We start from the raw sequence: 27929 nt of genomic DNA, 5'->3' as shown, positions 1-27929 counted from the left end.
GACTAAGCCACTTCTGGCGAACCAGAGCAGTGCACGGAAACGCCGTTTACCTTCCCGCCTGAGCGGTACCTATTTGTCTACTTGCACTTTGATGTACTTTCGAACTGCTAGGTTGGCAGGAGCAGGGACCGAGCAATGGGAGCTCACCCCGTCGCGGGGATTCAAACTACCAACCTTCTGATCGGCAAGTCCTAGGCTCTGTGGTTTAACCCACAGTGCCACCCGCGTCCCTTCCTTCCAGGCTAGCTGGAGTCTTTTTCAGGAGCACCCCAGTTGCTGTGAGACTCCACACCCCCACACCTGTATCCTCCTAACTCGGAGGTCTGATTTGGTGCTCGTGAAATGGGGAAAGTAGTTCCGGGCAACAAAGGAAAGAAGAGAAGGGAATGGGGAAAACATTTGGGTGAACGTTAAGGTATCATCTTGTTTCCCACAAGGACAAGGGAGTCAGAATGAGCAAAAACACTGTTTTTATATTTTTATTTTTATTTTAAAAAACCACTTTGGAGTATATAAAGTATATAAAAATATATCCAGTTTCTGTTTTGATACACAAATTCAAGAGGATAATTACAAAATCTTTGTGGCCATACCTGTGAGAGTTCAGATATTATACAGTCCTCCCAGCACCAGCACCTGATGCTGATCTGTGCCTTCGAAGGATAGTTCGGACACAAGGAAAATAACAGTAATATTCTAAACAGGGCATGTACAGTCCCCACACCTTTCTCTGCCCCACATGCAAGCCCTATGGCAGTAAACAGCTGGCAGAATAGCCATGCAATTCTCTTTGAGTTTTTGGGTTACTGCGCTTATTCAAGCCAAAATCGAAAGACAGTCCCTTTTAACATTTCAATTGGTATTTTGTTCGCCTAGTTTTGTAAATCCCCATTTTCAGTGTTATTTTTCTAGAAAAAGAGGTGCAGGGACTCACTGGGAACACCTCCCTCGTTCTCTTATAATGGCAATGGCACCCACCTGAGAGGTGCCAGGACTGAGCTCCAGCTGGGGGGAAAAAAAGCCCTGCCCATTTTACAGGAAGGTAAGCAAAGACCACACAGTGCATTGTAGCAGAAATGAGACTCCTTCATTCTGCACTCTTCCATGTCGTACCCCCTCAACTCCCAAAAGACACCAGTTCCAACTCTGACATTTGGACATACATATTTTTGCAATCATTAGGCACATAGTATAATGGGCAAATATGTCTGGCCAAAAAGCTTGGTAGTTAAAGGAACAGAGCAGGGTCAGAGGGGAAGGAGTTTCATCAGAAGAGAAGGTTAGCTACCTGGCTAGCAAGCAAGTGCCCACAATAGTCCACACATCAGTCTACAAACACCTCAAGCCTTAAGTCTGCGCTGCTACTTGCAAACCTGATGTGCCACACCAGAACTCTAGGTGTGCTTTTGGCCAAGTCCCCGATCCGCAGCCTTGTAGAACGCACTTGCCTGGGGGTGAGTTCAAATGAAAGAAAGATGCCACAGCACATTTAATGATAGAAAGGACTGCTTCAAAGGGTTGTTGTGGGGACAGCAAGTCTCTTTCGTGGGCCTCCTGCCCCTTCCTCATTCAAAATAGGACGGCTTTTTAAAAAAGGGATCCGGCAAATTCATGGAGGAGAGGGCTATCAAGGGCTATTAGCCGGGTTGGCTATGCACTACCTCCACAGTTGCGAGGTAGAAATGTTTCTGAACACCAGTTGCTGGAAACCAGGGGATGGGAGAGTGCTGTGGTGCTCATGTTCTGCTTCGTCTTCTGCTCAACGGTTTCCTGTTGAGACATCCAGTTGGCCACTGTGAGAACAGGATGCTGGTCTAGATGGGCCTGATCCAGCAGAGTTCTTCTTACGTCCTTCATCACCTTTCCGTGCATTTTGCAAACCTCTCTTCCTCCTCCAAGAGCGACTTGGGCCCAACTGGAGCTTTGGAGCACCACAGCTGTGTCCACTGGCTTCCCCTGGCGTTTTGCTAGAACCAGGAAGGAAGTGGGAGGTGCCAGGCTCCTGGGATAGCACCTCGCTGCCTCAGTTCTCCTGCTGATCACTGCTGCTACGAGCACACAATGTAGGTGGGCAGGAATGGTTGTGGCCCTCCATCACAGAGGTTGGTGTATAAGCTCATCTGGCCAGCGTTGGACTCCACCAGGCTATAGTCGGCAGAGATCCCAGAGTCAGACACCATCTGGTAACTGCTCTTGAGCTGCGGCTCGATGTGGCGATGTTGTGGGGACAGACTCTTTGAGCTGGGGTCAAACACAGTGTACTCGAAGCTAGAAGAGGCCTGGCTGTTGTCTGGTGTCCCTACTCCTGCGTCGAGGGCCGGATCTGTGCCCTCGCTGCTGTTGCTGGCCAGCAAGAGCAGGGAAGCATCCCCTCCTAAGCAGCAGGGCACCAAGTCTTCATCCAGTATCAGGTAATCATCTTGGGAGACTTCTGGGTTGCGAGGGAATTCCCCCACGCCACGTGCCTTGGGGGGAAGGAGCGGAGGAACGGGAGGGCCATCCACCTTGCGAACATCGCATTCAGACAGGATTTCCACCAAAAACGGCTGCTCCTCCAGGTAAGGAGAGTTCTGGCTCCACCACAGATAGGTGCTCTGATGCCCCAGCCATAGCTGCAAAGAGAGGGGGAATATCAGCATCAAGGGGTGGGAGGTGAGGAAGGCCACACCTGGCTCCCTTTAACCCTGTTTTCAGAAACTATATATTTCTCTCTTCTTTACACTCCTTTTATTTACCGTATTTTTCGCTCTATAAGACACACTTTTTCCCCTCCTAAAAAGTAAGGGGAAATGTGTGTGCGTCTTATGGAGTGAATGCAGGCTGTGCACCTATTGCTGAAGCCTGAATAGCAAGAGGGATTGCTGCGCAGTGCTCCCTCTTGCTGCTCTGGCTTCTGGGATTCAGAATATTTTTTTCCTTGTTTTCCTCCTCCCAAAACTAGGTGTGTCTAACGGTCTGGTGCGTCTTATAGAGCGAGGAATACGGTACTAATTTCATAAAATTCACCGTGTTTTTCATAATATAAGATGCACCCAGACCATAAGACACACCTAGTTTTTGGAGGAGGAAAACAAGAAAAAAAATATTCTGAATCCCAGAAGCCAGAACAGCAAGAGGGATCGCTGTTCAGCGAACCCTCTTGCTGTTCTGGCTTCAGTGAATGCAACACAAAGCCTCTTCAGGGCAGAGGGAAGAACGCTCCCCCTGCCCTGAAGAGGCTTCACGCGGCTATCCCAGAAGCCAGAACAGCAAGAGGGATCGCTGTGCAGCAATCCTTCTTGCTGTTCTGGCTTCTGGGATAGCTGCGCAGCCTGCATTTGCTCCATAAGACGCACACACATTTCCCCTTACTTTTTAGGAGGGAAAAGGTGCGTCTTATAGAGCGAAAAATACGGTATACACAAATCGATTGTAAAAACAACAACTGCAAAACAGCTGACGAAACATAGGACCCTCAGCACCCCAGGCTTTGCAACAGCATAATACAGGAAGCCGAGGGAGAAGTCATATGAAGACAAGGAACTACAGCCAGTGTAATACCTGGAAGTTCCCCTTGTAAATTGTGAAAAGGTCCTTGAATTCACGCTCTGGGGTGGGGATTGCAGGCCAGATCTTCTTCTTCAAAAACCTGGTGGAAGATAATAGGCGAGAACAGACTTTAGTAAGAGTGTGCATAACAAGTCATTCCCACTCCATCACCACCTTAGTCCAGGGGTAGTCAACCTTTTTACACCTACCACTCACTAATGCATCTTTCTTGATGGTAAAGATTCCTTACCGCCTACCAGAGCTCGATGGAAGGAGGATTCACCTTGTGCCGTAGAACCCCCTACCGCCCACATAGAATCCTGAAACGCCCACTAGTAGGTGGTAGGGACCAGGTTGACAACCCCTGCCTTAGTCAGTGCTTTTTTCTGGGGGTACACAGGGGTACGCATACCCCTAAACATTTTGTGAATCTGAGTTTGGCCTCATTGAGGGACAGTATTTCAATATGAGTAGGAAAATGAGAGTACCCCTAAACATTTTTTAAAAGAAAAAAAGCACTGACCTTAGTAATGAAAACTAACCAGGGCAGGGATGGGGCACCTGTAGCCTTCCAGATGTTTCAACTCCCATCAGCCCCAGTTACTTTGGCCAATGGCCAGCGGTGGTGTTGATTGTGGTTCGGCAACACTGAGAGGGCCACAGGTGTCCCACTCCTCAATTTAGGGCATTTCCTCATGGCTCTAACTGCTGCGATTGAAAATGCTCTTATAGTCCCTCCAGACCTGATGGCCAAGGTCCCGGTACTCAAGAAGGCCACCCACCCTTTGGTGGGTAGGAGGGTTGGAAAATAAATGAACTGGGCATTACCTTCGGTTAAACATCAGGGTGAGGAAAGCCAACAGCAGAACGATCAGCGCCAGAACGACAGACAGCGTCAGGATGAGGGGGTCCAGTTCTGCAAGTCAGAAGAACAGGTTAGCCTAGCGAGAGGCACTTCATAAAAACCCTTTGGTTGGTACCCAAGTCTCCTTCAAACAACCTTCTGTTACATAGTCACTACATGGAGAAAGCACATTCTTCTGGCAGTGGACATGGTAGGATGAATCAGTGATATGCTCTTGCCTGGATTTCAGCTTACTACCTGGTTCTTTTCAAATGTCCTGGTAGATAGTGAATCATGACTGGCGGGGCCACTAGGGGGCGCATCAGAAGATGGCTGACAATAACATCTCTCCGACCCACACGAGGTAATTTGGAGGCTATGATGGGGATAATTAGCCTCCTTAACCCCCCAGGATTGTGGGGGGGACAGCTCTTGCCTGCTGTGCCCTATACCACCCCCAAATTTGTGGGGATGGGGGCACTAGGCACAAAGCCCTCCTGTGGGATTTCGGCACTCGTGGACGCCGTCTCTGATCCGCGCCACTAGCTGCAAGAACTTCAAAAGAAACAATTTGGACGAGATGAATTGCACATACTTCAAGGAAGGAGGGGGAGTAAAGACTGCTGACAAAAGAGATCTCTGATAACATAAGACAAGAATAAAACATGAGAAGATACGTCAAGATACGGTACAGCAAATGACTGAGGGGGGAGGGGGGAAAGCTTTCCTTTCTTTTTATGTGATTAAACAAGAATCCCCTCCCCTAATGAGTCAGAAATGTCGTTTTAAGGACTTAAGCTGTGGATTTAAGGCTGTGTGGAGATAAACCTTCGAACCAAAGCAATGTTTCAAGACGAATCTGGAAGGCATAAGAGTTTTGGAATGACGCAGTTAAAAATGCCGTCGCCATTTTGGGAAGCTCTGTCGGAGGTCTTGAGTCTGGGAGGAGAAAGAGTGAAACAAAGCTGTTTATATATCATGGATTAAACTCCTCAGTGGGACTTAAGAAAATTATGGTGGAAAGAGCGATGTTATCTATGAAGGAGATGATATATGGAAACCATCTGGACTTGGATTGGAAGAACGGGAAATTCACACAGGATTATTATATTTGTGTTTATCGGCTTAAGGAGACTATCAGAAGAGATCATAAAGAAAAAAAAGAAATTATATGAACAAGATATGATGTGGAAACAGCAAGATAAGACTGGATAGAATTATGAACTCTGTTTGGACTGATTGGGACTGATTTGGACATTAACGCAGTAGCAAGAAGATGATTAGAATCCCCCTTTGGATCTTGAAGTATGGGTCCCCCCAACAAAATTTAAAATTTGGCTTTGTAATTCGGAATTTATGTGATGTGATTTAATTTGATGTGATTGGCCAGTTAATTTTTTTTTTTAAAGATAGTGAATCATGACTGTTAAATACTTCAGAGGACATACAAGGCCAGAACACCATGTTGAAATCTCCTGAGTAGGCCAACTGTGGTCATTACATCACATCATCTAGTCAACTGAGCGCTCTAACATGCATTCTTCTTGACCACTAGGTCTCCCACCATTCTATGGCCACCCCTCCATTCCTGGCCCAGATAATGAAGATTAGAAAATATTATCTGGAGAGGTAGTGCAGTGAGAATTGTCAAAGCACTATGAGCTGCACCTGCCTTCAGCAACCACCTTTGAGCAAGGTAAGCTATTGCTCCAGCCGGGAGTTGGAAGGGCAAGAAACCACAACAACTGAGGGAGGCTTCCACCCCATAACAATGCGGCAATGGTGTCCAGTTTGTGCTTGGTGATGGCATTTGAAGACAGCAAAGGAGAGGCTGCAGATGTAGCTTGTGGAAGACACTGGGGACTGAAGGTGGAGAAAAATGAGCTCTTTCAACATTAGGTCCCTGTGATATGATGGAACCACTCAGCCTGATGTCAGGGTCACTGTAGATGAATGAGCTGAGGCATGGCTGGGTGACAATAGAGGCACACCAGCAAACCATGCAGCCCTGACCTCATCACAACCATGTCCTGCCTGTCCAGGTAGGTTGCAGTGGCACCGGTTTGGGGAGGGTGAATCCACCCCCACCATACAGGGTTGCTACTGATTAACCCAAATAACTGAAAAAAGTAAATAGACTGCTCAAAGAAAATAGAAAAAGGTGGATGGAAGAGGAAGCTAGTGGAGAACCTGTGGCCCTCCAGATGTAGGTAGATTCCAGCTTCATCATGCCTGGCCAGCATGGTCAATAGACAGAGATGACCAACTGGAGGGCTACAGGTTGCCTAGTCCTGGACTAGAAATATGTGCATTAACAACAATGGAACTTAGTATTGCCAAATTGCTGAAGTTCTACTTTTCCAATAAAATAATACCGGACCTTTTAATGAACTAAATCCTGTGGAGCTGTTAACTAATAAAGGCCATTATCTTTTGGGCTGAACAATAAACGAACTTGTCAAGAACATAGAAACATAGTAATTATGCATAGTAGATAATTATCATAGAGTTGGAAGGGACCATGAGTGTCATCTAGTCCAGTGTTTCCCAACCTTGGTCCTCCAGCTGTTTTTGAACTACAACTCCCATCATCCCTGACTAGCAAGACCAGTGGCAAGGGATGATGGGAATTGTAGTCCAAAAACAGCTGGAGGCACAAGGTTGGGAAACACTGGTCTAGTCCAACCCCCTGCAATGTAGTACTTTTTTTTTGCAAAAATTGGGCTTGAACCCACAAACGTGAGATTCAGAGTCTTATGCTCTACTGAGCTATCCCAGGTGTTTAGTAGTTATATTTCTCTCACTGGCAAGTACTAAATTACTAAACTACATGCTGCAATATCTGTGGCTGAGCTTATAGTGAAATAGTACTGCACTTTCTGGGTAGTATCTGCTGTTGTATTTATAATAGAATTATTTTTCACTGGAGTATTGTACAAAAGCAGCCATTAGGTAAAACTCTCACAGCTGCTATCCGGCTGAATGTAATAAACTGGTGGTGGGTAAATTATAATTCTTGTTTAAGGTGCAATGTTTGATGCCCAAAGTAAAATGCAATATTGATTGTGAAGCAGAAAGTGAAATATTAGCATCTGGATTAAAGGGCCATACTTTTGGATGTTTTTTGTTGTTAAGCATGAAAAATATTTTTTGAGAATGGGTGATATTAAAAAGATAAAGCATTTTGTATATCAAAAGTGAGAAACAGAGACTCCAAAAGGCAAACAGGAGGAAATGCAGAAATGAATGGCAATAGACTGGAAGAAAAATCTATTTTGGGGGAAGAATGGGAAATATGAAAGATTGCAAAAATGAGAACAAATAACAGATGAGAAGTGGAATAGGAGATTAACGGGGTCTATATCCAACTGATATTTGAAGGATAATGTATGGAAAAATATAAACACAATTATGCATGTAAAGAAAGTAAAATCACAGCCTTTATTAATGGTTTTGATGCAGAAAAAGCTTTTGATAACATAACGGTATTTTCTTTTTTAAAACATTAAAAGCTTACTTTAGAGAAAAAAATATTTACTTTGATTAACATTATTAATAACAGCCCAACTGCAAGGATAGGGGTTGATGACCAAATACAGTATCAAATTCATTCTGAGTACTGGAAAAAGACACATATGTCCTGTCATTTTCATTATTTGTTCTCCATTTGGAACCTTTAAGAAGCATAAGAAACATTGGTGTGGTAATAGATGCAGAAAACAAAGGAACTGCACACAGAAAAATAGCTGGTATGTAACTGTCTTCACAGCAATGCCTAAACAATAATAGAGACTGTAAATTTTATCTGTAGCTGGAGAAGATTCTTTTTTCAATATTGGTCTTCTTGTTTGCCTTAAAATTAACAAGGACAAAACAGAAATAATCAATATATATTTACATATACAAAGTGATGTTTAAAAAAAGAACAAAATTAGATCACCAATGATCTGTGTGATATATGTTTAATATTAAGAAAAAGTGAAAGCATTTCTATGAAGATAATTTTGGGAAGATTATATAAGAAAAGAAGTTCCAAAGCAGAACAATGGAATAGCTTAAACGTATTGATTTGACCACATGGCTAAAAGTATAATCTTGCCCCAATTAAATGTGATTTTTCAGGCTTTGGCAAGATAAGTAAATGAATCTTAATTTAAAATGTGGTAAAGCCTAGTTGTGCAATTTATATGGAACAGGAAGCAGCCAAGAATTAATTAAATAGGTTGTATTGCTGGACAAGAAAAAAGGGTGGCATATAATTTCCAAGTTATATTTATATTGCCAATGCCTTTAAATGGTTAACAGAATGGATACACAATCTAGAGATGACTGGGGTTAAAACTGAACCATTCTTAAGACAATTTAATCTACAAGTTTTATTAATGAAATATTGGAAACCAGTTTAAACAAGGATAACGTCATAGCAAATTTACTAAGAATATGGGGTAAATATAAGTACAAGCAGAGTCTAGCAAAATGACAAGCAGCACCAATAGTTTATGATCTTCAATTTAACCCTAACTATGAAATACTGGGACGCGGGTGGCACTGTGGGTTAAACCACAGAGCCCAGGACTTGCCGATCAGAAGGTCGGCGGTTCGAATCCCCGCGACGGGATGAGCTCCCGTTGCTCTGTCCCAGCTCCTGCCAACCTAGCAGTTTGAAAGCACGTCAAAGTGCAAGTAGATAAATAGGTACTACTCCGGTGGGAAGGTAAACAGCGTTTCTGTGTGCTGCTCTGGTTGGCCAGAAGCGGCTTCGTCATGCTGGCCACATGACCCGGAAGCTGTACACCGGCTCCCTTGGCCAATAAAGCGAGATGAGTGCCGCAACCCCAGAGTCGGTCACGACTGGACTTAATGGTCAGGGGTCCCTTTACCTTTACCTTATGAAATACTATGGCGAGTTGGTGGAGTGTGTGTGTGCGCGCGCACATCATTGCCCATTAAAAGCCCTGCAAGGCTCTCACAAGCAGGGTGGAAGTGAGACTGGAGGGGCACTCTTGATAGGGTTGCCATGTGTCTTCTTTTTCCAGGACACGTCCTCTTCTTCAGGGGTAAAATTTCTGTCTGGGTGGATTTTTTATATTTGCCAAAATGTTTCTGGCTATCCTTTCTGGATGAGACATAGACATAACCGGTGGTTGAAGACTTGTTTTCCTCTTCTCTTCTCCTGCCCCCCTCAGCGATATATCACAGCTTCTATAGCAGGAATCCCCAACCTGCGGCCCTCCAGATGTTTTGGCCTACAACTCCCATGATTCCTAGCAAACAGGACCAGTGGTCAGGGATGATGGGAATTGTAGTCCAAAACATCTGGAGGGCCAAATGTTGGGGATGCCTGTTCTGTAGCCTACATATAGTCAGGGTATTTAAAATGAGTCGTCATAGCTTCAAAATACGGCAACCCTATGTCTGTTTCATTTTTTACTATTTTAACTGTTATAACATAAATTTCCGGGAGAGACCAGTTTCCAAAGTGGTCTATATTTCTCCCTGATTCGGGGTTGTATTAGGGAACCAAAATGGCTTTGGATACTTCAGATCCTGGTTCACCCCCAACAATACTCCCACAAGCTTAACAAGCTGGGGTTTTTTTGTCCCCACTGATATCTGAGTTTTGTTATTGGTTGGGCCAGGGCAATCAGATATCTCCTCAAAGAAAAAGAATTGCAGGCTGCCATTGTCTTCTAAAAACACAGGGGAAATAGGGACTTTCTTCCATCTACAGTGGTTCTATCTAACACACACACACACACATGCAACAGCAATCGCCTGTCTTCCATCAGTACCACCGGTTTATGCACCATCTGGGCAGAAAATAGCTCTCTGGAAGAAGCCAAGGTTGGGAATTGAAAAGTGGTGGGAGAATTCTCCTATCTTTTTGCATAGGTCGTATTCTCTTCAAACGGACGTGCTGGACAGATGTAAAGTGAATTGTGTTCTGTTTTGGATTCCTTAGGCTTGGGGTTTTGGTTCCAGTGTTATTGAGGCTTTTGTTCTTGTTGATTTTGGGGTGGGGTTCTCATAAGGTGCCCACTATTTTATTTTATTTTAATGCTGCTTTGGTTTTTGTTTCATTTTTCCTTAAAAGCAGCTTCTCGTCTTCTCATGGTTTTATGAGCATCGCTCCATGCTAATTAGGTGGCTATTTTCAACCAGCCTTGCGCCATGGCTGCGGCCAAAATTGCCTGAAGACCACTTACCGCTGGGTATCATCGCTGACGCCGTCTGCGACCATCCACTCCAGAAGCCATCAAAGCTGACTCCGTTTGGCTTGGCCCGCACAGCCAATGTGTAGCGGGTTCCTCCTTTGAGATTCCGGAGGTAATATGTCTGCCCATTCGAAATCTCCACCTGGAGGCAGAAGGGGGGAAAGCAGAGGTCAGAGGGAGGGAAGGAGGGAGTTTAGAAAGCTAGGTAACTGTGATAGGAATTTTGAGGTCTTAGATATATGTTAAATGTTCATAAGTGTACCAACCAAGCACATACATAGATCAGCACAGGAAGACCAACCTGAAGCTATTTTTGATTCCCAAACTGATCAAATGTTTCCTCTGCAAGGTCAAAGGAAAATGGAAAAGCCTCCCCATTGTCTTTTCCTTCACAAATCCTGTCTTAAGGGCACATTTAAGACATCACCTTGCCAACAAAGGTCCGTATAGTTAAAGCTATGGTTTTCCCAGTAGTGATGTATGGAAGTGAGAGCTGGACCATAAAGAAGGCTGATCGCCGAAGAATTGATGCTTTTGAATTATGGTGCTGGAGGAAACTCTTGAGAGTCCCATGAACTGCAAGAAGATCAAACCGATCCATTCTGAAGGAAATCAGCCCTGAGTGCTCACTGGAAGGACAGATCCTGAAGCTGAGGCTCCAATACTTTGACCACCTCATGAGAAGAGAAGACTCCCTGGAAAAGACCCTGATGTTGGGAAAGGTGGAGGGCAGAAGGAGAAGGGGATGACAGAGGACGAGATGGTTGGACAGTGTTCTCAAAGCTACCAGCATGAGTTTGACCAAACTGTGGGAGGTAGTGGAAGACAGGAGTGCCTGGCGTGTTCTGGTCCATGGGGTCACGAAGAGTCGGACACGACTAAACGACTAAACAACAACAAAGGGTGTGAGCCTGTGACCTGGCTCAGGAACTAAGTATTTATCATTACAAAACACTGGCCAGGCTCCTCAGGGTATCCAATCAAGTAAGCATTAACAGATAACCTGGCAGACAGGAGGTAAACAACGCAATCAAGATTTCTGCTGTAGACCGCCCTTTCTGTGATGTAGGTATGATGTGTCTGGGGGGTGGTGGTCTTGAGCTACACCCCTTCTGTGGTGTATATATGATGTTTCTAGGGATGGTCTTGGACTCCAGGGAGGGAAATTAAAATGTCTATATAAGGGCAGGCACACTTTTGTTCTGGGTTCCTCCTCCTTCCTGCGTGTGGTGAGTGAGGACCCTGTTGCAACAGATCAATAAAGATCAGGCTTACTAGCTGCTTTGCTTCTCAATATTCTCTGGTTGGCCTGTTATTTTCTCCTACCAATAGGGAGCCTATGTAAGGATTCTATATGGGCTCTTGGATACCCCATGGGGGAAAAGGGCAGATTTTTGTTAACAACATAACAAAGGACAAAAGCGACTTACCCGCTGGACTATGCTACCCTTATGGAAGATGGCCATCTCATAGCGGATGCTATTGTCCATGTATTGAATGGGGGGCTGCCAACTCACATTCAGCTGTCCCGGAGGTCCCAACAGCTGCACTGCCAGGTTAGAGGGGGGGTCCAGGAAAACTGGAAGAGGAAAGGAGCAGGATGTGAGAGCAGCCCACTGGCGACAGAACAGAGGTCTTTCTTTCTTTTTACACTGTTGCAGGAATTTATGTATAGGTTGGGAGGGGTTGCCCCTCCAGCAGATATCATGCACATGCAGCCCACTACGAAAATCAGCACAATCACTTTTGTGACTCTTGTGATTTGTCCCCACAAAACATTTCATCACAGTTTCTTCCTATCTACTCAAAGGGCCTCTGCTGCACAATACCAAATGTAACAATCCACTGATAAATGTACCTATGTACTGCCTCACTGGGAAAACTTCAGAAATTCATATAGATGTGTGAGCTCAGCTACTCAGCAGCCCCTCTGCCTGAGCGATAATTCCTGGCATCCTGATACCTGAGTGCCAAGCAGGTAGCCATTCCAGAAATACCAAACTCAGATGAAGACAAAAGGGTGTGATTAACTTGGCTGGGAAACAGGGAAATGTAAATATCTCTTTTGTTACACTTGATGGGTGTTTGGTGGAGGGCAAGGGGAACCATGGGGCAGGGTCCAGGATGCTCAGATTACTGCCACCAGACCTCCCCTTTCATGATGTAACCATGATGTACTAGTGATGTAGTTTGGGTGGGGTAAACCATGGAGATTAGCAGCTAATAAAAGTTTGGGTTCTCTTTTGTTTGGGGCTTCCATCTTGTTTCACCTGGTGGCAGGTGGGAGTCCTGTCGTGACAATCTTGAGTAAAGACCAAGCCTACTGGTTTGGCCAAGCCTACATCAACTGCTCCCTCTTTCCTATCTAGCAATCTCATGTTATCTTGCCTCCTCCAGTTGACTGCACTGCTAGCCTTTGTTCCCCCCCCCCCCGCAAAAAAAAACCCAACTAGTTTATGGTCGCAAAGAGTGCAGCTGATCTACTGGCTGGCTGGGCACTACAGGCTATGTTTATTTGGGAGTAAGCTTAGGGTTACCATATTTTGAATAGCAAAAAAGAGCACACTATAACGACTCTCATTTTAAATACCCCTACTGTATGTAGGCTATAGAAGCTGTGATCTATCGCTATGGGGTGGGGGTGGGCACAAGAAGAGAAGCAACCACCAGTTATGTCTATGTCACATCCAGAAAGTATAGCCAGAGACATTTTGGCCAATTTTTTAAAAATCCACCTGGGCAGAAATTTTACCCCTGAAAAAGAGGACATTTCCTGGAAAAAGAGGACACATGGCAACCCTAAGTAAGCTCCATTGAACTCAGTGTGATCTTGTGAGCAAATGTGCACAAGCACATTTAAAAGAAAAGCACTCTAAGCGCCCTTAAGCCCCAGAAAAAGTACTGACCACTACGACTCACTCTGAACAATGTTTCTGTGACTTTAACAGCTGTAAAACATATAGGAATTGAACAGGTTTTAAAATGGAGATCAGAAAGCTTCACCTTTCCAGTTTCTGCCTCTATTGTAGCACAGTGGTACCTCGGGTTAAGAACTTAATTCGTTCTGGAGGTCCATTCTTAACCTGAAACTGTTCTTAACCTGAGGTGCCACTTTAGCTAATGGGGCCTCCTGCTGCTGGCTGCACGATTTCTTTTCTTACCCTGAAGCAAAGTTCTTAAACTGAGGTACTATTTCTGGGTTAGCAGAGTCTGTAACCTGAAGCGCCTATAACCTGAGGTACCACTGTAAACGTATAGATAAGGTAAAGGACCCCTGACCATTAGGTCCAGTCGTGACCGACTCTGGGGTTGCGTCGCTCATCTCGCTTTATTGGCCGAGGGAGCCGGCGTACAGCTTCCGGGTCATGTGACCAGCATGACTAAGCCGATTCTGGCTAACCAGAGCAGCGCATGGAAACCCCGTTTACCTTCCCGCCGGAGTGGTACCTATTTATCTACTTGTACTTTGACATGCTTTCAAACTGCTAGGTTGGCAGGAGCAGGGACAGAGCAACGGGAGCTCACCCTGTCACAGGGATTCGAACTGCCAACCTTCTGATCGGCAAGTTCTAGGCTCTGTGGTTTAACCCACAGCAGGTAGCCTTCACCAACCTGGTACCCAGCAGATGTTGTTATAATACAACTCTCATCACCTTTGACCTTTGGCCAAGCAGGCTGGGGCTGATGGGGCTTGTAGTACAAAACATTACTAGTCCTCCCCACACAAACACAAGTCTTCCTTAGACTCAGGTAGTCTGGAACCTGGATTATACTAGTGGGGAGGAAGTGCTGCGGTTTGTTGAGCATTTTGAGAAATGAAGCTCTGTGGGACGTCTCTAAGCACCCTTAGCATTCTATAGTTCCCAGGATTCTTTGAGGGAAGTCACAGCTGTTAAATTGGTTTAAGTGTGTGGTGTGGGTTAGGGTGCCTCTGAGCACATTCTGAACTTGTTTTCTTTTCCTTACAGAACCGAGCTCACCGTTCTGTTGCACAAAAGTCTATTCCTCTTGCGCTTTCTTCGTTTTGATAGCCTAATTCATGTGGAAAGGGATCGTTTTGCTGCTGCGATCGTTAATCCCCTGGGAGTCAGAAACCTTTGCTGACCTATAGCAAATAACCCAGAGTTCTACCGCCACGGTTGCAGGTTTGATCCCCGTAAGGGACCACTACAGTGGTACCTCGCAAGACGAATGCCTCGTAAGACGAAAAACTCGCAAGACGAAAGAGTTTTTCGTTTTTTGAGCTGCTTCGCAAGACGAATTTCCCTATGGGCTTGCTTCGCAAGACGAAAACGTCTTGCGAGTTTGTTTCCTTTTTCTTAAAACCGTTAATACCCAGGGAATCCGTGCTTCGCAAGATGAAAAAATCGCAAGACGAAAAAACTCGCAGAACGAATTAATTTCGTCTTGAGAGGTACCACTGCACATATTTCTGCATTGCAGGGTAAAATCCTCAGGATCTATGATTCTATTATCCTGATCTACATTCTTCTTGCTTCCAGGTTCCCACCTACTCACCCACTCTAGGAAGACTTGGAGGTCATTTCTTGCAAGGCCCATCCACCCCCCCCCCCCGCGCGCATTGGGAACTTACGTAGTTTTTCCACAAAGATCGTTCTGTTGTACAGAGTGCTCTTGGGGGAGCGCCCATCAAAGACCTTGATCTCAAGAGGGGAAAAGGCTGAAACATCTTGCCTCGGAAAGAAGCAAGTGTATCGTGTTGTATTCCGGGGTGTGTACTCCACAGTCAAGTTACACCATTTCAAAGAGTCGTCATCCCTGAATGAAAGCAGGCGGGAAATACTGTATTATTATTTAAAGTTTGGGAAGCAGCTTCTGTTGCAAGCATTGTGCCCAGGAGGGTTGAAGGAAGAAGATGGGAATTTAGGGGGGGGGGAGCGCGAGGTCAAGGCCAATGTCCCTTAGGGCAGTTTTGACCTGTAAAGCTCATTGTCAATGCTAGTCAGCATAAGACTAAATTTTACATACTGAACTGTACTGTATTGGCTCTCCTGGCCTGCCATACAAGTCAGCTCTCAGGCACATGAATTCCTGTTCTACATTTGAAGAAACAGCCTGCTGTGGAACTAGCTTTCTTCTCCATAAAGCACTTGCATTAAAGTTGTTTTGGTTCATCCATCCTTTGAATGGCCTCGTCACGTTACCTTTGAGGCATACAATTTCTTCGTGAAGTAGAGAGACGATGTGTCTCTCACAAATCAATATGTGAACGTCAACCTTCCTCGTTTCAGCAGCTCCTATTTCTGTGCCTTTTCTTCTCTGCCCATTCTCTCTCCTCCACCACCTCAGCCTCCTCTTTCTACTTCCCATGTTTCCAAAGGAGCCCACTCAAGATAATTGCACGCAGAGTAGTTACACTCACAGAGCAATCTTAGGCATGTTTATCATAGAATCGTAGAACTGAAAGGCTGGAAGGGACCCCGAGTCCAAACCCCTGAAATGCAGGAATCTCAACTGAAGCATCCGTAACAGGTGGCCCTCCAACCATTGCTTAAAAACCTCCAAGGAACGAGAGTCCACCAGCTTTCAAGAGAGTCCATTCCACTGTCAAACAGCACTTACTGTCAGAATCCTTTAGTACATTTCAAGATCTATTGTTTTATGCAACATAAAAATCAGTTTTCTAACATCTGGGGAATGTCAGGGTAAAATACAAGCTCCTGGGACTTTTGGGATACAGAAACCTATTTGACTAATACTACAGGTTTGACCCTCATTCTGACCCGACTCTTTCCTATTTTGGCACTTCTGTATATATTTTACACAGCTGGATCTGCTAACACCACTTTGATGCATCTCCCAGGAGTCCTTCAAAACAAAAGAGAGATGTGGGAGGGAAGAATTTGGGAGTAACGCATCCTAGATTTAGGAAAGGTCAGAGATATTGCCAAAAGGAAACCTGTATTGTGCACAGATGCATCAAAATACAAAGAAGCCTTCGAAAATAAACGGAAGCTATGTATTAGGTTTTGCAATAGTACAGGAACAATAATGAAAAACCAGACCAGGTTTTCAGATTGTCGATATAAGTATAGCTTCCCTTGGCATCTTGTTAGCACCGAAACTGTAATACTAGCTTCTCCTTTTTTATATATATTTTTCATAATAATTAATAAGGATAAATTTTAATAAGATAAAATATGTTAAGCCTGAATGTCCCTGAAATATATTGTGTAGTTAATTCTGCATACTCTCATACGTTGGAACTATTTGTTACTAATGATTATGTCAGACTGGAATGGTAGCCCTCATGGAGGGAATATAATGGAAGGTGGTGAAGTCTCCTTCCTTGGAGGTGTTTAAGCAGAGGTTGGTTGGACGGCTGTCTGTCACGGATGCTTTAGCTGAGATCCCTGCATTGCAGGGGGTTGGACTAGATGACCCTGGGGTCCCTTCCAACTCTCTATGATTCTATATACGCTGCTGCTTTGAGTGCCTAAGAGGTAAGGCACTATATAAATATAACATAAAATGAAAACAATGCAGAGAGTCTTAGGTGAAACCCCCATAACATCCTCAGGCTCTTAGAGGATCTGTAGACTAGATCAGGCTGAGCCTCTGAGACTGGCTGGCTCTGGTGCAGCTTATACACACACTTACTCATATTTGTATCCAAAGCTGTACACGCTCTGGTTGTTTTGCTCCTTCGGGGGTACAAATGTCTCCCAGAAGCAGGCCAGGTCTTCCAGCTGCTGGGTGAAACACTTGAGGTCCGAACGGTCCTCCGTCAACAGATACGCAGCTAGGTGCAAAGCAGACAGACAGGCATAACGTTACCAAATACCCTCCAACATTTCTCCAAAGAAAATAGGGACGTCCTATTCAACAACAACAACAACAACAACGTCCCATCCATCTGACTGGGTTGCCGCAGCTACTCTGGGCGTCTTCCAACATATATAAAAACATACCGTATTTTTCGCTCTATAGGACACACTTTTTCCCCTCCAAAAATTAAGGAGAAATGTGTGTGCGTCCTATGGAGCGAATGCAGGCTCCTTGGCTTCAGCGATAGCAACGCGAAGCCTCCGAAGTGCAGAGGGAGCGCCCATCCCTGACCTTAAGGACTAGAACCTTGTTTGCTTTTAAAATTGAAATTCTGTAGGATCCCTTGTGACCACTGATTTCGTTTTGTTTGTTTCTTCCATTTTGTGGGTCACCTGCCCATAAAGTTTCTTAAAACAGCTTTAAAATGTAAAAGCAACTTAATACATTTTGTGAGAGTGGAATTTAATCCATATCTGATGTCTAACTACTTGGGGGGGGGGAGGTTTCTAAGCAATATTCCTGGGTGTACAGTTCCTTTATCAGTGTGGAGTTTTGTGGGGGGGGGGGTTACTACAGGTTGTCATACTCTTTTTAAATTTCATATATGAAACATAGATGTAGGCTATTAAAAAAAATATTAATGAAAAAAATGAAATCTGAGGAGGTTCTCAGACCCAAATGAGGGATGAAGAACAAGTTGGTCTGCCACCTTCCTCTGTCTCCTTCCTGTGATTCTACAAAATTTTTGTTCAAGGAGATGAATGATGAGTTGCTGTTCTGCTCCAAGTTCTTCCGCCCCTCAAAGGTTTCAGCCCAGAAAGGGTAGGAGGGGCAGGGGAACTTTCTCGTACAATATTATCCTACCATCTTTAGCTAAGCATCACCTGGGGCTCACAGAAATGAGGTTCCGTTTAGTGACAGCCACATGCTGCTCATAATGGAACGTTTGAACTTTAGGAAGCTGAATTCTGGTCCCAGCAACTTTCTGCATTTTCTGCACAGAAATCCCGTTTTTAATTCCTTTCTTAATCTTGCCCAGCCGTTTCATGCTGTCTTTATTGCATGCCACTTTCCGTGCCCTTTTTGCAGAGAAAGGGGCTTACAAATGCATGAAATGCAGTAATAAATGAATAAATCAGCAGCAGCAGCAAAGGGACAGCACTCTGTGTACTCTCAAAGATATCCTTGTCTTTGCTCTTCTTACTTTAAATGCCTTCAGATAGGCTTCTGCTAATGAAAGCAACTTCATTACCGCCATAGAATCCAGATTTTGTTGGACTGTTGTTGTTGTTGTTTTAAGGGAAACAGTACAAACTGTCATATGCAAAGTCACATGATCGGCAGCTATGTATTTTATGACCCAGCTCTCTTCCTTACGTTACGCACACAAACACAGAAGCTTTACAGCCACCTCCTTCTGGCATCTGTTTCCCCGAGATAAGAGCTGGCTGCACACCCTCAGTCCCAGTAGAGTCTAGGCCGCGGGAGAAAGTACAGGAAAGAGGAGGGGGCAGCCATTTGTTTCTCCCACCCACCCACTTTTTATATGGGTCTGCCAGGAATCCTTAGCCTCACCCATTGGGGTCAGACCAATGGTTTTTAGTTAGCCACGTGGAGACAAGGTCTGGGCTGGACAAAATGGGGGGGGGGGGGTGATTCAAGATGAGCAACAGAAGCAGAGTTAATACAATTCCTTATTTCTCCTATTCCTCCATCCCCAGTTTTCCGCACTACAGAAACAGCTTCCCTTGGGAAACTGTCAACAACAGAGAACAGCAGTTGTTAAGTTGTTGGCTAGGTTTGCACTTCTTTTGTTATCGAAATGGAGGCTGCAGGAATGGGAGGACAAAAGCAAATGAAATCTGCTTCTGCTGAAACTACAAGATGTGGGATGGCTGCTTGCTTATTCCAAGAATGTAGAGATTGGTGTGTCCCTGAATGTGGAAAATGCACAAAGCTGCAAAAACCAAATAGGTTCAGCCCAGATCAAAAGAAACCGTATTACCTGAAGAGATGGTGTAGCGGCAGCTGGCTGGGAGGTTTTAGATTTTAGACATCAGGAAGAACTTCCAAAACCAGTAGAGTCTAGAACCCTTGGGGTTCTAGAATCTGCCTCTGGACCTTGTGGGGAGGGGTCTTGTTGTTTTCCCTTACGGCAATACAGCTTATAGATTCATAGGAGAGACCACATGGGTCATCTAGTCCAACTCGCTGCAATGCAGGAATCTTTTGCCCAGTGTGGAGCTTGAACCCGCAGCCCTGAGATTAAGAGTCTCACGCTCTACGGACTGAGCTATCTGGTCAGGGCTTTGATGTAAAAGCCCAGGCAAACAAATGCCCTTTGCACTCCTACACTTCCCTTGTTGAAAAGTTGCATTCAGAAACGGAGGCAACAGGTAAATTTCCTCTTGTTGGATTTAGGCATAGGATTGGAAAGTGTCTTAAGTGGAAGGACTGACCCCCACCCAATGGTACATGACTTGATTTTTCTGCACTTGGCAATTTGCAGCTCAAAACTGAACAGGGGTCTAGGGTAGAATCAAAGCTTCCTTAATTTGACACAAGTCAAATAAGAACCATTCAAAAAAACTCATTTTTATAGGGTGAGTTCTCACTAGATGCTGCAGTCATAAAATAATGAGCAAGCATTGAATTGACCTTAAGTAAACTGAACGAACTATATTGGACTCCCCTAGGCAAACAAGCCAAGCACAGGCAGACTTGTTAAATCACATGTGTTTTATAGTCTAGACAGCAGCCATTCATTACCAAGTATCTTAATATTTAGGCAAGTAATGTTTAAACAAAGTAGGAACACACACGTTATGGATGTGGAATCCCACCAGAAAATAATAATAATAATAATAATAATAATAATAATAATAATAATAATAATAATAATAATAACAGGGTCAAAGTAGTTTCTTGCTCACATATTTCAATCTTCCCAGTGGAAGCAAATCTGCATTTCACATTTTATTTTTCTACTTTTCCCATTTGGGTAGATGGGTCTGCAACTTTCCAAGAGAGCATCTGCCGCCATTGTAAATCCCACACATCTAACTACTGGGTTTACAAATCTAATGACTACATGGGTGAAGTCAGGAAACAACAATGTATTTCCTCACCCTGTGAGCTTTAACTACTGAACTTCAGCTGTCTGAGGGGAACAGGGATGTCAAAATTGCCACATTGGAAATTGTGCACTCTGAAATTTTGCATCTGCTTTGTTAATACACCCTCAGGTCTACTTGCGAGGGATGTGTGGCCAGGACTGCACCAAGGGTTGTCCACAAACATATTTTTTCCCACAGGAAAACAAACATACTGCAGCTTTAGAACCTCAAACTTTGGGGGTGTCTTATTGGTGCCTTATTTCATTGATCTCTGAATTGGCCACCTCCTACCTTCAACAGAAATAGACCCAATAATTCTCACCCCCCGGTTTGCCTCAACCTGCTCCCCTTCCAGGTTACCCCAACACTGGTGTCCACAGTTAAAGGATGGATCCTTTTTCTTTCTTTCTTTTTAAGCCGAGAGACTTCAAATTTACAAGAAGAATCCACCAGGCCTTACAAGGACCTGCTCCATGAGTTAAACCCCTCAGATCTCCTTTTTTCTTTAAAGGAGCAATGTCTGCCAAGCTGCAAAATTTCTGCTTTCAACGCGGCTGAGAACAGTGTTTCATCGCACTTAAAGCTCAGGAAGAGAGAGAGAAAGTTTACATGAGAACCGCGAGGAGCAGATGAAGTACACAAACTAGGCAAGATCAGATCAGATCGATTTTGCGGAGGTTGCCTCATATTTTATTATTATCGCGCCACTGCCATATGGTGCAATCCAGAGTACAGTGGTACCTCAGGTTAAGTACTTAGTTCGTTCCGGAGGTCTGTTCTTAACCTGAAACTGTTCTTAACCTGAAGCACCACTTTAGGTAATGGGGCCTCCTGCTACTGCTGCACCGCCGGAGCCCGATTTCTGTTCTTATCCTGAAGCAAAGTTCTTAACCTGAAGCACTATTTCTGGGTTAGCAGAGTGTGTAAGCTGAAGCGTATGTAACCCGAGGTACCACTGTACTGGAAAGAGACTCTGTCTGACCAGTTGCATGTTGGGCACACACAGTACATTCACAGGCAGTTTCTTAGCTTCTCCCTGAGTTCTCTTCACTCCTTGTCTCCCAGCTCCCCACCTTGGCAATTGCTCTCTCTTATCCCCTTTGACCCCCATCCCCACCCCCACTTTGACAGGGCCCAGGTGGCCAGCCCTATCTTCAAGCATGGTACCTTTGCTGTCGAAGCTGGCGCCCAGGTTTCCAAGCCCCTTGTGAGACGAGCCGGAGGCCCAGAGAACCAGGACCCAGAGGGCAGCGGCGTGTCTCCAGCCTCGCTCCATGCTTGCACGGCCGAAGGAGAGTCTCCCCGCCAAAAGTGTCCTTCCACCTGCTCTGCGAATCTGCATCTGGTTGTCAGAGCTGCTTACCCCTTGCCTTGCTCCCGGCTGGAGGATGCAGATAAAGGGTGGGCTCTACTGTGTGGCGGCGGCAGCAACAGAAGCAGCAGCAGCAAAAGCAGCAACTCTGAGCAGAAGCTGGGAAGTCAGGGATCCGCCTCCCTGGATGTTTCTCCTGAAATCCTCCTTCTTTGAGGATGCACTGCCGGAATAAGGGTGTATTTCTACCGCCATTACACAGAGGGAGACTGAAATTCTTTTTACATCTATACTTTTTATTAATTTCAACATACCACTTATGCATTCCACAGAACTGCACATCTTCTTACAAACTTTTTGGACTTCCATCAGCACCTCTGATGATCCACCATTTTTATCATTTCTTCTGCATTTCTTAAATTCCTATTGCCTTTAATTATCTTAACTCACAATCCACCTCTTTAACCATTTTTGCAATAATTCAAATAATTTACCTCACAAAACCTCTTGCAAACCTACAAACGTAATCTGGTCATCACAATTACTTTTCAAATAGTCCGTAAATTTACAGCAGTCTTCTGTGAATCTCTGGTCCCGCAGGTTTCGAATTCTTCCAGTTAGTTTATCCAATTCTGCATAGACCATCAATTTCATCCTCCATTCTTCTTTTGTCGGTAATTCTTCTTGCTTCCATTTTTGTGCCAATAATATTCTTGCTGCCGTCATTGCATATAAAAACAACTTACAATCCTTTCTGTTTATATCATCTCCTACAATGCCAAGTAAAAATGCTTCTGGTTTCTTAATAAATGTATATTTCAACATTTTTTTCATCTCATTATATATCATCTCCCAAAGGTTTTTCACCTTTTTACATTCCCACCACATATGATAAAATGTTCCCTCTTTTTCTTTGCATTTCCAACATTTATTGCTAACTTTATACGAGGGGAACTGAAATTCAAGGCCCATGCGTTCTATGCTCCTTCTGGCATCTCGCCTGTCCTCAGTGCTCAGGCTAAGCCCTGGAATATTTGACGTGGTGGTAACATGCATAAGTTCCTCTGATCATGTGCAAAGGGCACCCTTGGCCAAGGCACAGTCTGACTGTGGTAATCCTCATAGAATTCTAGCCCAATGGTTGCCATTAATTTGATTTTGAATTGATTTTAGAATGAATTGATTTTAGAACGCTGGGTTACTTTTATTGTTGTTAGCCGCTCTAAGCCCGGCTTCGGCTGGGGAGGGCGGGATATAAATAAAATTTTATTATTATTAAGTGTACATTGCAGGCCTGCCAGATCAGAAGGGTGACTTCCAGGTAGGCAGTCTCTCTGGGACATTAATTGCATGGAGAATTGGAAGAAAAGAAGACGTCAGGGTCAGCTCAAGGCATTTTGTTGCCTGCGGTGGAGGGCAAGATGGCCCCTTTGGTTTATATATAGGGCAGCTGAATCCTTCAGTGCCCTCCACTGCCCCTGAGGGCAGCAGGAAAGTGCACCCACCTCTTCCAACACACTGTGCCAGTCCCCCAGCATCTGCCGCCTGAGACCCCTGCCTTGCCCTGCCTAAGAGTAGGGCCGGCCCTGGAAGAGGGAGGGAGGGACAGAAAAGCTGTTTTCCAATGGACTGCAGGCAGGGTGCCCAGGTTGACAGAAGAAAAACGACAGGCCTGGTGCATTTGCTTTGCTTTGGGTAGCGCAGTTGGAAGATCTGTGTTTGGATGGCTGTACGACAGCCATTTCTTCATCTTCTTCCTTAAGGTGTGGACATGAGAAGTATGGAGAAATGGCTGCCATACAGCCATCCATTTTTTTCTGTTAATAGCAGCTCATTTGACCATATCATTGGGCTGGAAGGAGTCCTTGGGTTTTTCTTTTTCTAATTTTTTTTATTGGCATAAAAAACAAAATTATACAGACAGCAAAACGAAGAAGCCTAAATTAACATTGCCTTCTACCGATAAGAAATAATAACAACTGTTACAATAATGAAAATACTAAAAGTACATTTACGTCCCCTTTTAAATTTATATTCTGGTTACAATATATTACTATTCTATAAGAATTTGTTATATGCTTTGCTGTCCCATATATTATTTTATTTCCCAAATTCAACCTAACCCTTCCCTCCTCCCCACTGCTTCCCTTCACCTGTGTGAGATCTTCCCAACATAATATTTTTTTCTAGTTGCTTTGATAAAATAGAGTAACATGAAAACTGTTAAATTATAATTACTTCTTTTGTCCTTGCACACTTAAGCGTGTAAGCGTGTCCTTGGGTTTTTCTTTAAATACAAAGTTCCATAAAATGATGGTCTTATTTCTGGAAAAAATCGACTTATAAATGAAGGGTCTCTTGGGGTGCAGCTAAACCTATGGATTTTGCCTCCATTTGTTACATATAGGATAGCCCAATCATGGGGGATGGCAATTGCTCATAATATTCATTTTGTGCGCTTTTCCGTTATCAGGTTGGTTTTGTTGTAACACGGATGTTATATGTGCAGCCACTTGCGAGCGTCTTGTGATTTTTTAAAAAGCCATTCTCATTGGTTTCCAAAGAAAAACCCAGGGAAGTAGGTCATTAGAATGAATTGATTTTAGAATGTATTTCAATTAATTGATTGTGATTTTATGCAAGCTGTGTTATTTTACTGTTGTTAGCCGCTCTGAGCCCGGCTTCAGCTGGGGAGGGCGGGATATACCGTATTTTTCGCCCTATAGGACGCACCGTCCCATAAGGCGCACCTAGTTTTTTGGGGGGAAATAAAGGGGGAAAAATTATTTTTCCCCCAGGCACGGGGCTGGGGTGGGGGAGGCCCGAGCTTCCCCCGACCCCAGCCCCCAAACAGGCAGCTCTCTGCAAGCCGTGGGAGCCCAGAGCTGGCTCCCGCTGCTTGCGGAGAAGTCCGCGAAGCCTGAAGATCGAGAGGGGTCGGTGCGCACCGACCCCTCTCGCTCTCCAGGCTTCAGCGAAAGCCTGCATTCGCCCCATAGGACGCACACACATTTCCCCTTCATTTTTGGAGGGGAAAAAGTGCGTCTTATAGGGCGAAAAATACGGCAAATAAAATTATTATTATTACTTTTATTATTATTATTAGAGAAGTGAAAGCTCAGCAACCAGAGGTGAAGGAGCTCTCCTGCAATCATAGAATCACGGTGCTGGAAGGGACAAGGTTCATCTTGTCCAACCTCCTGCAAAGCGTGTTCTCCTTCATGGAGAGCACATGTTGCGGTGGGGGCCGCCAGGACACTCCAAAGTTGTGGGGCGGGCTAATTGACCGTTGGCCACTGATGCGATTGGGCTTCCCTTGTCGTTGGGACAAAGTTAATGTTGCCATTTATTGATTGACAGCCAGAAATGCTGAAACTCCTTGAACGAGGCTAGGGCTTCCTCTTTGCGCCCGTGCATCGGATTGCCCGTCCCTCCCTCCCTAGAATTAGGATTATTCGCTTGACCTTGCTATGCCTGTCATGGGCTCGTCTGCTCTTGGGGCAGGGGCCCGGTTGGAATTTTGTCCATCTGGCTGATTGGCTGGGGCCATTTGGTTTTTGCCTACTGCCTAGCAAATCGTCACAACTTGTAAGGTTGCGGTTAGGCATTGGTTTATGGTTTGGTTGGTTGAGGGGCATGGATTGGCTGTGCCTGCCCCTCTAATGCTGCTGCAAGGGATTCCGTTAAAGGAATCAGGGGCTAACTATTGCTTGTCCAGCCTGTCAAGGGGGCTCGGGCCACTGCAAGAGCTCCTGGCTGCATTTGGGGTGGGCTGAGGGCAGGTTCCTTGCTCCGTCGCTACCCCCAAGTGTATTCTCCTTTTCTGACTTTTGCAGGCATGCGGAATGTCAGACTGTCCCCCACAGTGGGGGCAGCTAGTCGCAACCAATGCCTAAGCAACCACTCATATGTTTGTATTTTAATAAAGTTGTGGCCAAAAACCTTAAACAAAAATATTGGTGTGATGTGTGAGTTATTGGGGTGGCCCTCGGGACCTCGACACGCAATGCAGGAATCTTTTGACCAACAATGCCAGGGACGGGGGGGACGGGGAGCAGAGAGGGGGCTCCTGGCTGCTCACACAGCTACTCTTCCTGTTATTTCGGAAAAGCCCAGTCATTCTGCCTACTTGCAACCCCAGGTTTATGCCACTGCATTTCACAAACGCATGGCGACATTTTCAGGGAGTAGAAAACGGGGAACGGCAAAGCACATGGGCTTGTCTCACGTTTCCAGAGACTTTCCAAAGACCACTCCCTGTTCATGTGTGTGAGCAAACCCCAGAGCAGGTCACTAGAGCAAGCGGCCTCTGTGCCAGTGCTAGATTTGGGAGGTGTGGGCCTTGGGGAGAAAAGTAGGCACAAACAAAAAGTGTTTGGTAGTGATAAGGCTCTAGCAGCTCTGTGCTCTCCTGCACAGCGGTTGTTTATCCCAGCCACTCTGTACTTTTTGAAAACATCCTCACGAAGTTATTCAAGCCCTAGCTTCTTATCTGATTCCCCTCCTCATTGGGCTGTTATATAGCTGCTGCTGCTGCTTCCACCCCCAAAAAGAACTTTTTCCCCTGACCCAATTTAGTTTTTTAAAAGCCAGAACAACAACAAAAAACCCTACTCCATTTTCTCCAACGTATATGTGATATATTATAGGCCTAGTGAGATCAGAGCTCTGCTAGACTGGGTCAAATCTGTTTCTAGTCTGCTGCTATCAATGTGCAGAAAGCAAGAGCAGCCATTCTAGGTCTGGTTCCCTAACCTAAAAGAGGTCAGGTTTTGCTTTCGTACCACCTCCTTTTGTGTTACTCTTCTAGTTCCTGGTTCCTCTAGCCGGGGAGGGCAGGGTACAAACAATATTATTATTATTATTATTATTATTATTATTATTATTATTATTATTATTATTATTATTTCTCTCTGCCAGGGCAAAGTGCACAGCTTCTGCAGAACAGATAGAGTTGGCGAAATCCTGAAAGTTTGCATTTCACCAAATTATTTTATTGAAGGGTGAGTCTCATGCAAAGTCAGCTGTTAGCGTGGTGTAGTGGTTAAGAGCGGTGGACTCATAATCTGGTGAACCGGGTTCGCTTCCCCACTCCTCCACATGCAGTTGCTGGGTGACCTTGGGCTAGTCACACTTCTCTGAAGTCTCTCAGCCCCACTCACCTCACAGAGTGTTTGTTGTGGGGGAGGAAGGGAAAGGAGAATGTTAGCCGCTTTGAGACCCCTTCAGGTAGTGATAAAGCAGGATATCAAATCCAAACTCCTCCTCCTCCTCCTCCTCCTCCTCTTCTTCTTCTATTACAGGTCTGGAGGTCCAACACATACTTCCAGCTACAAGCTCACTGTCAGACAGTAGCTACCACTAGACCTCCCTGCCACCCACCCACCTCTGCCCTCGACTACAGTGTTTAATTCTGGAGGGAGAATAAGGGAGTGAGGTGTTGCATTCCTCTGCAAAATATGGCTTGTCTCACTCAGGGCTGGCCCAAGACATTTTGGCACCTGAGGCAAACCACAGAATGCTTTCCCCCTCCCTTCCAGGTAAGAAGGGGGAGGGAAAATTTACATCAGGAATAAGTGGGGTTTTTTGAGATTTACATTGGGAAGAAAGAGGTGAGTGAAGATCTACATCTAGAGCAAGAGGGGGAATCAAATCAACCTTGCTTGATGGTTGAACTGGGAATCAAAGGCCGTGGGGTGGGGGTGGGGGTAGGGGCCAGCTCTGAATCGCACCAGGTGGGTGCAGAGCCCAGGAGACCCCAGTGGGCATTTCCTGGCATTTTCTCCCTAGTGATGGGAGGAGACCAGCAGCGCCTCCTATTCGCTGAGAGGCTGCTGTGGCGGTGGCATGGAAGGTGTGGGGGCTGCTGAGAAGGCAACAGGTCCAGCTCCAAGGAGCGAACTGCAGCAGTAGGCAATGCCTTAGAGGCCATATCTGCTACCCGAAGCACTTGCCTCACCTTGCCTCATAGGCCCTGGGTCTCACTCCCTTGAAACACCAGGACCCTGGTGTTCACTGAAAGAAAACTACATGCAAATGATGCATCGGTGGTATCAGACGCCTGTCAAGTTAGCAAAAATGTATAGAACAGGCTCAAATATTTGCTGGAAATGTAAAGAAAAAGA

The 27929-nt window shown here is 45.1% G+C and overlaps 1 protein-coding gene across 1 annotated transcript; it reads right to left on the bottom strand.

Moving 5' to 3' along the window:
- Positions 1 to 468: 468 nt before the first annotated feature.
- On the bottom strand, positions 469 to 21903 carry EPOR (erythropoietin receptor). Its single transcript, XM_081894385.1, has 8 exons — positions 21660 to 21903; positions 17209 to 17350; positions 15182 to 15366; positions 12018 to 12166; positions 10579 to 10729; positions 4357 to 4444; positions 3541 to 3628; positions 469 to 2612 (listed from the first exon to the last, which is right to left on the bottom strand). The coding sequence occupies exons 1-8, from the start codon at positions 21832 to 21834 to the stop codon at positions 2049 to 2051; spliced, it is 1542 nt and encodes a 513-aa protein (XP_081750511.1). The 5' UTR covers positions 21835 to 21903; the 3' UTR covers positions 469 to 2048.
- Positions 21904 to 27929: the final 6026 nt, after the last annotated feature.

Source organism: Podarcis melisellensis (genome assembly GCF_964234715.1).
Source record: "Podarcis melisellensis genome assembly, chromosome: 17".
Taxonomy (NCBI): domain Eukaryota; kingdom Metazoa; phylum Chordata; class Lepidosauria; order Squamata; family Lacertidae; genus Podarcis; species Podarcis melisellensis.
Note: the sequence above shows the minus strand (reverse complement) of the source record. Positions and strands in the feature narration are given on the sequence as shown.